The sequence below is a fragment of the Petaurus breviceps genome, unplaced genomic scaffold (assembly GCF_028583685.1).
Source record: "Petaurus breviceps papuanus isolate PSGF00001 unplaced genomic scaffold, PetGlider_PUasm1.0 37, whole genome shotgun sequence".
In the NCBI taxonomy this organism is placed as follows: domain Eukaryota; kingdom Metazoa; phylum Chordata; class Mammalia; order Diprotodontia; family Petauridae; genus Petaurus; species Petaurus breviceps.
The window spans coordinates 28,082,228-28,095,046 of record NW_027186296.1 but is presented as its reverse complement, the minus strand read 5'-3'; the positions used below and the strand labels follow the sequence as shown (position 1 = coordinate 28,095,046).

Here is a 12,819-nt window from a genome sequence, read left to right as displayed (position 1 = left end):
AAGTGTTTGCTTCTGACTACCCCCTCCCCCAATCTGCCCTACTTTCTATCATCCTCCCTTCATATCCCCTTTCCCCCTACTTTCCTGTAGGGTAAGATACCCAATTGAGTGTGTATGTTATTTCCTCCTTAAGCCAAATCCAGTGAAAGTAAGATTTGACTCATTCTCTTTCAAATCCTTGCTGTTCCCCTCCATTGTAATAGCTTTCTCTTGCCTCTTTTATGTGAGATAATTTACCATATTTTGTCTCTCCTTTTCTCCTTCCAATATATTCCTCTCTCACCTCTTAATTTTATTTTTTAGATATATCCCTTCATATTCAACTCACTTTGTGCCTTTTGTCTATATATACATGTGTACACTTATACATGCACACATATATACATACATACACCCACCTATACATACATATATATGTGTGTATATATATATGTATATATACACACATATATATTCCTTTCAACTCTCCTAATACTGAGAAAAGTCACATGAGTTACTAATATCATCTTTCCATGTCGGAATGTAAACAGTTCCACTTTAATAAGTTTCTTATGATTTCTCTTTCCTGTTTACCTTTTCATGTTTCTCTTGCTTCTTGTATTTAAAAGTCAGATTTTCTCTTCAGTTCTGGTCTTTTCATCAAGAATTCTTGAAAGTCCTCTATTGCATTGAAGGACCATATTTTCCCCTGAAGTATTATACTCAGTTTTGCTGGGTAGGTGATTCTTGGTTTTAATCCTAGCTCCTTTGACCTCCAAAACATCATATTCCAAGCCCTTTGATCCCTTAATGTAGAAGCTGATAGATCTTATGTTATCCTGATTGTGTTTCCATAATAATCAAATTGTTTTTTCCTAACTGCTTGTAGTATTTTCTCTTTGACCTGGGAACTCTGGAATTTGGCTATAATGTTCCTAGAAGTTTTCTTTCTGGGAGGTGATCAGTGAATTCTTTCAATTTCTATTTTTCCCTCTGGTTCTAGAATATCAGGACAGTTTTTATTTGATAATTTCTTGAAAGATGATGTCTAGGCTCTTTTTTATCATGGATTTCAGGTAGTCCAATAATTTTAAATGATCTCTCCTGGATCTATTTTCCAGGTCAGTGGTTTTTCCAATAAGATATTTCACATTGCCTTCTATTTTTTCATTTTTTTGGATCTGTTTCATTATATCTTGACTTCTCATAAATTTATTAGCTTCCATTTGATTTAATCTAATTTTGGAGGAATTATTATCTTCAGTAAGCTTTTGAACTTCCTTTTCCATCTGGCCAATTTGACTTTTTAAGCATTCTTCTCCTCATTGGCTTTTTGGACCTCTTTTGCCATTTAAGTTAGTCTATTTTTTAAGGTGTTATTTTCTTTGGTATTTTTTGGGGTCTCCTTTAACAAGCTCTTGACTTCTTTTTCATTATTTTCTTGCATCACTCTCATTTTTCTTCCTAATTTTTCCTCTACTTCTCTTACTTGATTTTCAAAATCCTTCTTGAGCTCCTCCATGGCCTGTGACCAATTTACATTTTTCCTGGAGGTTTTTGATGCAGGACTTTTCACTTTGTTGTCTTCTTCTGGTTTTATGTATTGATCTTCTTTGTTGCCAAAGAACAGTTGTATAGTCTGATTTCTCTTCCAGTGTTTGCTCATCTTGCCAGCCAATTACTTGACTTTTGAGCTCTTTGCCATGGAAGAGCTCTGCTTCAAGAGTAGAGAGTACTATGTCCCAAATTTATAGGCAGCTGTTGTCAGAGACTCTTCTAGGCACCTGCCTCAGAACTGTGAGAAGGACTGAATCTCCACATCCTCGACAAGTTCTGCTATGCCAGAGCTTCTCCTCACCCCAGCACCCACCCAAGAGTGTGACCCAGATCCAAGCAGGGCAAAGCAAGAGAATCCTGTCTCAGTGCCAGCAAAGAGATTCCTGCAATTGCCCTCTGGTTAGCTGCTTGGTCCCCCCACTATCTATGGGCCTGGAGCCCCAGCTGCCCTGCTGCAGCAGCTTCTGCCCTGTCTGCTGCCCTGGGGGAAGGGACTGGGCCCCGTTCTTCTCTCACCCAGGTCCAACAGAGTTTTCCCACTGACCTTTTACCTTCTCTTTGGCATTTATGGGTTGAGAAGTCTGGAAATCACGACAGCTGTCAGTATTCTATCCCCTGAGGTCTGCCCCAGCCTGGTCTGTACTGCTGGTCTCTGCCAGCATGGCCAATGCAGGAATGTGCATTCCCTGTGTTCCCTGCAATTCCCATCCCTTGTGTGATAGACCCTTCCTTTGAGCTTGCCAGGCAGACTTCAGCTTGATATGTATTTCACTGTGTCATTTTGTGGGTTCTGTAGCTCTAAAATTTGTTTAGAGTCATTTTTTATAGGTGCTGGAGGTAATTGGGGAAGAGCTCAAGTTAGTTTCTGCTTTTACTCTACCATCTTGGCTCCTCCTCCAATTCTTTTCTTTTTTGATGAAGAAGCTGATCACCAGTTGAAAGGAAGAAGCCAATAGAGAGAGAGTTTGAAGGGAACAAAAGGAGTGGGAATGTTTAACAGAAAAAAGCACCAGAGGGAATGAGAGTGAATAGCATTAAGAGCACAAATGGAAGGTTGGTCTTGGTGAGGACGAAGGTGACATCAACTCCCTGAGGGAAGGACAAGGCAAATTTTTATGTGTGTAGGATAAAGCTGAGGGAGTTCATTTTGGATAGGTGCCATCTTTTCTGTAAAGTAGATGAGGTCATTTAGTGAGAAAGCAGAGAGAAGGTGGAAGGTAGATTTGGGAATTTGAGTTCAAGAGGTTTGGAATGGCTACTAACAGATTTGATAAGGAGTCAATAAAAGATTAATAAAAGGATTATCCAGTAGTGGTGCAGACCCAGATGAAGTTAAGAAAGTCCAGATTTTAAATGTACCTTTTTAGCAATGGACTTTGTCAGAAAAATACTCACTATCTCACAAGGGAGGAAATAGAGAAGGTGGATGATGGAGGCTGTACAGATTTGAAGATTAGCAGGCCAGAAGTACTGGAAAGAGAAGGGATCAAGAAATCCAACTGCTCTCTGGCTACCTTGGCTCTTCCCTTTTTTATTAAGTCAATCAGAACATTTAAGGTAAAACTCATAGTTATCCTAACTAACCAAAGGTCATCTGGTTGTGTTGGGCCTCCCAGAATAGTTCTTAATTAAACCAACATCATCTTGGTTCAGACCTATCCTCCCCTCCAGGGAAGAAGGCTTCAATGGTATATTGCCAGTGAAGGGAAGGCTCTGCCACCTGCATGTGGTGAACTAGAGTCACAGAGATATTTTTATGATATTTTTTAGATGACATATTTTTGGTAGCTAGGTGGAACAGTGCATACAACAATGGGTCTGGAATCAGTAAGACTTTAGTTCAAATTCAGCCACAGACACTTACTAGTTGTGTAATCCTGGACAAGTCACTTAACCTCCATTTGCTTCAGTTTCCTCTTCTGTAGAATGGGAAGAATAATGATAACAGATAGATGGTATAGTGGATAGACTACTGGACCTGTAATCAGGAACACTCATCTTCCTAAGTTCAAATCTGGCCCCTGACACTTACTAGCTGTGTGACCCTCCGCAAGTCACTTAACCCTGTTTGCTTCAGTCCATCATTTGTTAAACTAAAGAAGAATATGACAAACTAATCCAATATCTTTGCTAAGAAAATACCAAATGGGTTCACAAAGAGTTGGGCACAACTGATATGACTGAACTGTAACAAATAGTACCTACCTTCCAGAGTTGTTTTAAGGATGAAATGAGACAATAATTAAAGTACTCAGCCCAGTGCCTGGCCCATGGACTATAAAAATGTTAGCTATGATCATTATGCTAAAACATCCTTGTTCTAAGTGGTAGTCCATGAGGAGGACAGCAGTGATTGGAGAGGAGTAACATGAGGAAAATTACCAGAGACGCCTCCTGCCACATAAACAGCCATTACAACAGCCAGTGAAAAGCCAATATTAATGGTTATGACTCCACCTGCAGCTCCTCGGCTGAGAACGGCTTGGGCTACAGAACCACATCCAAGGAACTAGAGAGAAAAAGAACAAAAAGCAGGTAAACTAGATTGGTTGTGTCAGAATAAAATGCAAAAGAAGTATACACTAAAATATATTTGTTGTAGCATCTTTTGTAGTAGCAATGTACCTGAAACAAAGTATGATGCTTGTCTATTGGGGAATAGGTAAACAGCTTTTGATAAGTGAATGTAATGGACTGTTACTGTGCTATAAGAAATGAAGAAGTAGAAAAATCTTGGGAAGACTTGCATGAATTGATACAAATTGAAGTAAGCAGAACCAGGAAAATAGTATACATGATAGTGTAAATGGGAAGAATAACATAAAATAAAACAAAAATGAACACTAATTATAATGACCAACTTGGCTGCAAAGAAGAGATATGAGAATGTACCTCTCTCCCTTCTTTGCAGAAGTGGGAGACTCTAGATATGGGATATTGCATATAACATTGGACATGGTTGATATGTTGTTTAGTTTTACTAAGCTACTTTTTTATGCATTTTTAATTCTTTGTTAAAATAAGTGACTAGGCAAGAAAATAGAGGGGAATATAGTGGAAAACAAAGAAATAGAACTGATAAATAGAAGTATAAAATGGTTTTGCACACACAGAGACAAATATACAAGCACATTTGTGTCTAATAGTAGCAGGGGGCAGGGAGGGAAGAAAAAGAAAGTTACATGGTAACTTTATTATATGCTTTAAAGAAATATCTTTTTTCTGTTCTATTATATTATGGAAATGCTTGTTTTATTTCTTAGTTTATTTCTTAAGTTCAGAATAAAATAAAATTCTAAAAAAAAAATGAAGGTGATACAAAAACAAAATATATCAATAATGGTTTTTTTTTTAAAGACTCAGACACTGCCCTTTAGGTGCTCCCCAAATTGTTGTTCATTGGATTCAGTTGTGTTTGACTCTTTGTGACCCCATTTGGGGTTTTTTGGGCAAAGATGCTGAAGTGTTTTGCCATTTCTTTCTCCAGCTCATTTTACAGATGAGGAAACAAGCAAACAGGGTTAAGTGACTTTCCCAGGGTCACACAGATAGTGAGTGTCTGAGGACAGATTTAAACTCAGGAAGATGAGTTCTTTCAGACTCCAGGCCTGGTGCTCTATCCACTGCCACCTAACCCAAAAAAGGACAGAAACTTCCTGTCCTTTCCTTCAAGGAGAACACAGTCTAACAGAGGAGACAACAGGCAAATATCTATGTACATATAAAACATATGCTAGGTAAATTGGAGGTAATAGAGGGGTCGATCTAACAGGAAAAAAACAACACACAGACATCAATACAATTGTATAAAGAAGGGCACAGAAAACTATTCATGTGTGTTTCTGACTGGTGAGGAATGACAATAGTTATTGTCCAATAAATGTGATCAGCAAGAAATTAACTTGGTGTCAGCAAATGAATTTTGAGAGCTGTTTGGTTCATCGAAGAAAAACAGTTGAATGAGGAGAGTTTACATAGGCTTGAGAGACACTAATTACAAGCTAGAGTATAATGGAAGTAAGTGTGAGGCAATCTGCCCTGGTAGCCCTGGAGTGAGATGAGGAAGTGTGAAGAAAGCCTAGTCTAGGGATTTGAAATGAGGTGGAGTTCTGCCCCCAGACTTCCTCCTCATTGACAAAGGCCCAAAATGTTTATTTTGGTAACTGTGTGATTCACTTCTTACACAGGGACTCCTCCTAGAAGTGTCTTTCATTCTGAATTGGAGGAGTTTCCTAATTTAAGGGGCTGTAGGGAATGGGAGCATTCTTCCTACAAAATCACTCATTTTCTTTTTCTTTTTTAAACCAAATTTTTGATTTTACCACTGTAGAACTCCTATGGAGGACCTTTTTTTTTTTATACCACTGGAGACTTGCCCCTATGGTCTTAGAGATTTGCCCCCCAGACAATGAGATGTTAAGTGACTTGTACAGGGACTCATAGCTAGTATATATGTCAAAGGACCAAACCTAAGTTCGAGTCAGGAATGGAGTATTCAATAAGATCTTGAGAATTTCAGATTCTCCCATCCTATTCCTTGGCATGACCTCATCACCTCCCTGAAAGTTGCAGCAAGGAGAATTTAAGGAGACTTAAATCCCTGTATGTCCTGGGGTCTGATGGCCACTATAACTACTCCTATTTATTACACTCATTTTGCACTAAATTATGCACTTTTGCTCTGTCCTATGTATGTGCATTGTATCCCCCAATAAATCTATAAGCCTTACTCACAACAGCTCAATAGATATCTGTTCAAAGAATGTCTAATATAACGATCAGTTTGCAGTAACATCAAGTTGATAATGAGTATTTTGGAGGATAGAATCAAGATTGCAAATGACCTAGAAAGATCGGAAAATTAGAAACTTCCAAATCACTCATTAAAGAAGAAAATTTAGAGTATTTAACCACACAAATACAAGATCAAAGAGAATAGCTTAGACTCTTAGAATATAAGATCTGAAATGAGAAATTACATCATTCCTCACTGCCATCATAATAATTCCAGCAATCTAAACAAAATAAATCCCCAAATGAAGCCAATACCAAGTAATTGTCCTGACAAATCTAGGCCCCAGAGAAGAGTACCTTACTCTCTTCAGTAGAGAAATGAAGTACTGTGTGTAAGGAATGTTACATGTACTATCAGAGTCACTGGGTCAGTTGGTTTTGCTTTGCTGTTTTGTTTTTTGTTCCCAGAAAGGCCTCATTTTTAGGAGGAACAGAGGCAGGGCAGAAAATGTCTGGAAATGACTACAAGAAAAAAGCAAAAGACATCAACAAAACTTGAAAAAGTATCTTGTAAAGGACTCATAGCCATAAGTCATCTTCCATTTCTTTCAAGATCAACCACAAATACATAAGCTTGAATCGTAGTGTGAGAAATGAGGTAAAAAGAATTTTTTGACAGTGGCGATTGCTAAATAGGTCAGGGAGGGACACTGCGGAAGAGCTTTCTTTAAATATCTTAAGAGTCCTTATATTTGGAGCAGGAAGGAACCTTAGAAATCATTTAGTGCATCTCCCTCATTTGACAGTTCAGAGAGGTCAACTAACTTGTCCAAGGCCCCACAATAGACCTGGAAATCAAATCCAGGTCCTCAGATTTCAAATAAATCTCATGCTTTGTACCATGCTGCTTCTCTTTAAACATTAGGACAGATTCATATATATGTATATGCACACAATATATGCATGTACATATGCGTGTGTGTTTGCAGATATGTGTGTGTATGGCATGGTTTGGGAATACTTCCTGGAATCAGAGGAATGGACTATGAAAGTCCTTCTGACCCTAAGACTTTTTTCAAACAACCAGTTTTTACAGAAAAGTGTATGGAGCAGACATACAGTTTAGCCATATATTCACATGACTAGCTTCAAATTTAATCACAGATTTAACTGCCTACTCTCTGATGAACTGAAAATAAAACAACCCCATTTTTGCTTTTCAGGTGACCCCCGGGACCATTTCATATTTTGTTAGTTTCTGGAGGATTTACTCTTACTTTTCTAATGTCACTATCAATGGTAGTACCTCAAAACGAAAACCATGCTTTCTTTTGGTTAAATGTAGCTCGGTTCTAAACTCACTGGAGAATTGGCCATGTTTCCCTGAAAGGGATGACATAAAGAGGTGATTGGTCGGAGGAATGGGATCAAGAAGCATGGCTGTATTATAATGAGAATCATAGAACTTGAAGGCTCCTCAGAGACCATTGGGTCCCACCCTTCATTTTACAGATGAGGAAACTAAGACCCTAGATAGTTAAGTGATTTGTCTAAGGTCACAAGGTAGTAAGCATCAGTTGGAATTTGAACCCATGTCCTTTGATTCCAAATACTATCCCTGCCCAATAAGAGATTACATTTCTTTAAAAATAAACACTGACCTGGACAAACCAGTAATGGGTCACAAAATAATGATAATACACAAAAGATATATGATGTCATTAGTGTAGAACTCCCATTGGGGGAACACATTCTTGGCTTTTATCCTTTCTAATGCACATGCACTAGAGAGCTTTAAATCACTTTATTAGTTGAACAAGGTCTTTGCTCAGTCAAATTTCATTGTGATTAATGCTGCCTTCAGAAATTCTAGATGCTAAAATGCCTTTTGTCCTTTATGAGGAAGGGCAAGCCACATGGTGAGCAGCTGAGAAGAAACAAGAGAAGAGCTAAATTGTGTTCTAATCAGACATAACCACTGTGCAGGGCAGAATATTGCAGGCGAGATTTTCCAAAACACAATTAAATTTTAAATTGCTGATTGCATCCCTGAAAACAATTTTATTCTCCTAAAAGTTGAATCTGCCTATTTCTTTCCCTGTTTGATTCTCTCCCATAGCACCTACATGTGTGTCATCCTGCCAGAAAGACAGACTTTGGACATGCTCATTGATGATATTGTTAGGGGAACTGGTGATTCAGTTTGTGGTTTCCTTTCTTTGAATGTTCAGAGCTCTATTTCCTCCCCTTTTCTTCCCCAATTAAAAGAGCATAGCATTGGCTCTTAGAGGGATTGTGCCTGCTCTACTGGAAAGAGTATAGGGCTTGGAGTCAGAGGGGATCTGGATTTCATTCTCATTTCCAACACTAATTGGCTTATGGAGCCATTGACCAAACCTCACTTTGCTTACCTATAAAATAGTAGTGTCCATCTTACAAGATTGTTAGGAGGTCCAAATGAGATAACTCACGGAAGGTTGTTTTTATTTTTATTTTTTTTTACAAAGTTTAAAACATCATACAATTGTCCTTCATTGTCATCATTGTGTTGTTTTGTTGGCAAAACCTTGACCCGAACTCCATACTACTAATCTTTCTTTAGGAGGCAGCTTTGTGGAGTGAAAAAAAAAAAGTTAGTATTGAAGTCAAAGGATGTGAGTTCAAATCCCAGCTCTGCTGATGACTGACTTCTTATGTGACCCTGAATTTCCTTAAGCCTCAGTTTACTCTTGTGTCCTTTGAGCTGTAGGTCTTGATCTTCTACCTGTTTGGAAATGTAAAAGGGACTGCCCAGTGCTCCAATGGACATAGAGTCTAAGTTCCTTGGAGTTTAGGTTGTGTCCCATCCACCCACCTCTACCTTTGTGGGGAATATCCTTTCTTTGCCTCTTTACCTCTTCATGTTCTACAAAAGCCCAGTTGAAGGGCTTCTTCCTCCATCAAGCTTTCACTGACTATTCTGGCCCTCATTGGTCTCTCAGTTCTCTCAAATCCTCTTGCACTTTACGCTGTTCTCTCATCCCTGCCAAGGTTTGACCAAAAGGAAGTGGGCCTAACAGAAGTAGGAGGTATTAAAGGTAAATAAAAGTGAAAATTTTCTTTTCAGTGATTATTTCAAAACTGTTTAGACATTTTTGTGTCTGAATCTTTGTGACTCCATTTGGGATTTTCTTGGCAGAGATACTGGTAGTCGTTTGGCATTTCCTTTTCCAGCTTATTTTACAGATGAGGAAACTGAGGCAAACAGGGTTATAGGACTTAGTAGGGTTACACAGTTACTAAGTATCTGAGACTGGATTTGAACTCTATCTAAAATATTTTCCAATTATACAAATCACAGTTTCTCCATGTGTACGATGATGAGGATTGAACTAAATGACTTCTAATTTGCCTCTTAGCTCTAACATTCCATCCTATCCCATCCCATTCAATTACATCCCATACTATTATTCTATTCCTAAAATATTTTTATCTCCCTAACTATATCAATATGGAGGCAGCTAGATGGTACAGTGGATAGTGAGTGCTGGGCTGGGAGTCAGGAGGACTCCCTTTCTGAGTTCAAATCTGTCCTCAGACACTTACTAACTGTGTGACCCTGGGCAAGTCACTTAACCCTGTTTGCCTCAGTTTCCTCATCTGTAAGAAGATCTAGAGAAGGAAATGGCAGAACACTCTAATATCTCTGCCATCCTGTCTCAAAAGACTTTTCCAAGCCTGAAATGGTACCTCATGTACTGGCTGCTCTTTTAAATTGACTGTGGGTAAATCATATAAAGGGAGTTCCAGAACGCTACAAAAAAAGCCCTTGAGGTTGACAAGATAGCTTTTCAGTAAATGTCAATAGTTTGTACATTCCTGAGGCACCTACATGTCAAAGGCCTTTGACAGTTGTGCTTCAACTAGGTTGTAAACTCCTCTAAGTCAGGGACCACATCCCGCACTTCCCTTTTGTATTGCATGCAATGCCCAGCTAGTACAGTTCTGGACATACAGTAAGTGAACCACAAATATTTCACATAAAGGCAGGATGATACACTCTATATTTTTGTTGAACATGGAGTCAAGAAAGACCTAAGTTTGAATCCCAATTCTAATACGTAACTAGAAGCTATGTGACCTTGAATCAGTTACTTAATTTCTCTGAGTTTTAGCTTGTTATCTGTCAAATGGGGAAAATCATATTATTACCACCTACCTCATAAGGAGAGGAGTGCTTTGTAAACAGAATACTCTAGAAATTATTTTTATAAGCTGTTATGGCCCCTGAGATTCTGTGACTACAGAGGCTATTGAGTCTAACCAGTACCAGTAAAGGAATTCTTTCTATGACATCTCAAATGAGGTTATATCTTGTTAATACCACTCATAGTGGGGGAACCTCCTTCCTGAGATAGTTTCCCTTTTGGCTAGCTCTAACTGTTCTTTTCTTCCTAGGGAATGTAAATCTTCCTCTTGCTACTTCTATTTCTGTTCTTTGGAATCAAGGAGAACAAATCTAATATCCTTTCCATGAAAAGAGGCCCAGCTTAAGTGCCTTCTAGCCTACTCTATAGTGATTTACTGGACTGTTCAAGGTTACAGAGAGCTTGCCTTCCTCTGAACTAATAGCACTGGTTGTCTATAATATTTATTTTGCAATTAATCATCGACTGCTTCCTGGTTTCTTTTGGATTGCTTATCTTGTAGATGCAAAATACTTTCCAGATACTGATACCTTGTCTACCCTGGAATTTATCAGCTTGTTGAGGGCATGGCTTATACATCCTGTACCATGGCTCTATCACAGTAGGCACTTGATAGTGTTGGTTTGATTTGATAAATGAGAGGTTGCTTCTTCACTTTTTGAAGGAACGTACCACAAAATTCTTTGAAATAAAAAAAAATCATTTAGATTAATCCCTTGGTGCAACGTCAGCAAACTATATCTAGTGGGCCAAATATGGCCTATAACTTATCTTTGTATAGCCTTTGAGCTAAGAATGTTTTTACAGTTTTAAACAAAATTTTATTGTATTTAAAAAGGTAAAAACCATTCTTATTCAAGAATGGCACAGAAGCAGATGTGTGGACCAGTACCTTCATGCATTTCAGGTGCTTCCCATCCAATCCAATCCAACCCAGCCTAATCTAATCCAATCCAATTCAATACAATCAACGTTTACTATTGTTCATTCTTCATTTGGAAAGAGGACCAATGACATCACTGGGTAATGTCTTGCTGATTTAAATGAGGCAAAGTTGCACAAAGTTGTTGGCCTCACTCTCTCTTCAAGAGGCGGTAAAGTCCAGTGTTAAGACAAAAGTCAAGACAACTGGCAATGGCCTGGGATGCAGGGGGGGACCTTGGTATCTTCGATGCCTGACCAAGCTCTAAGCACTCCACAGCACCTGCTTCAGCCACCTTCATAGCCATTGGAATGAATGTCCTCACATACTTGGGGTAGACATCCCCCTAATTCACCAGCCAGTTTGAGGCCTTAACCTGGTTTAGCTCATCTCATTTTCCCAGGCAGTTTTACTGGGGTGGGGCCCCTGCACATGCCACTGCTTCTTGGAGACACAGGTGAGAGCTGGGTGACAGGCAGGTACCAAAGGCAGATGAACAGCCCTGAAAAAGGCTTGGTAAACCCTCAAACCAGTGTTTCTAGTCCTCCCTCATCACCATGCCAGGCATTGTGCTTCCCTTCGAAGATAATAAAGACAGTCCCTGCCCTCAAGGAGTTTATAATTTAAAAGGGGGAGGGGGAATGAAAGGCAGAAAAGGAGGGGGGAAAGAGGCTGGGAGAAGACCAGAGAGTATCTTGTTTTGTGGAGTTGAAAGCAGTCAAAGCAGCAGAAGCAGAGTGGAGCGAGATGTTTGTCTAAGAAGAATCCTTATTCCAGTGCCTCATAATGATGTGGAGGGAACCCTGGGTTTGCAAATGGTATGCTAGTGGGGAATAATCTCTGGAAGCTACTACCAGACTGGAAAGGCTTTGAGTATAGTTTTGGCACCAGATTATATCTGCTCTCCATATGACCAACAGGCCTCTATTAGGAATTCTTTCACATGAGGCAAAAAGAGCTAGAGAAGGAGGGTGGGGATGGTGGTGGAATTGCTAGGAAGAGTGGTGTGCCAAGCAGCATAAGATAGCAGAGGTCCAAGAGACAGAGGCATAGGGTCTTTAGACTGCTGTGAAGAAGAAGCATGCCCCCAGGGTGTCAGGACCCCTAGAATACTTTATAATTGTCATACACTGTTTATAAAGTTTTTCTTTTTAGTTCTTTGCCCAGTAAAGAAAATCTATTGAAATGGATTATTCATTTTTACCATTGTTCTACTGGGTCCCTTCTAGGTCATTTCACCAAAGGGCAACTACTGCCCACAGACTCTAAGGTATTCTATGGATCTGCTCTCCTAAAATTAAAACTCATTAAATCCCCATTCATCAATTCTCTCTTTAAAACTCAGCCAGTAGACACAATTAGATCAAAGTAATTTACTATGCCATTTACTGAGATGGCACAGTCAGAACAGTAGGTATAAAACATTCCTTCCATAAACCT

The 12,819-nt window shown here is 39.1% G+C and overlaps 1 protein-coding gene and 1 long non-coding RNA gene across 2 annotated transcripts in view; one reads left to right on the top strand and one right to left on the bottom strand.

Annotated features, from left to right (window-relative positions):
* Positions 1-12,819, bottom strand: part of AQP9 (aquaporin 9) — a 70,560-nt gene that overhangs the window by 23,070 nt on the left and 34,671 nt on the right. The window contains exon 2 of the mRNA XM_069098150.1: positions 3,919-4,045. Coding sequence (XP_068954251.1) covers positions 3,919-4,045 — 127 coding nt within the window. The remainder of the gene's footprint in view (positions 1-3,918; positions 4,046-12,819) is intronic.
* LOC138169044 (uncharacterized) overlaps positions 3,960-12,819 on the top strand; it is a 113,926-nt gene continuing 105,066 nt past the window's right edge. The window contains exon 1 of the long non-coding RNA XR_011170255.1: positions 3,960-4,071. This is a non-coding gene — a long non-coding RNA (uncharacterized lncRNA). The remainder of the gene's footprint in view (positions 4,072-12,819) is intronic.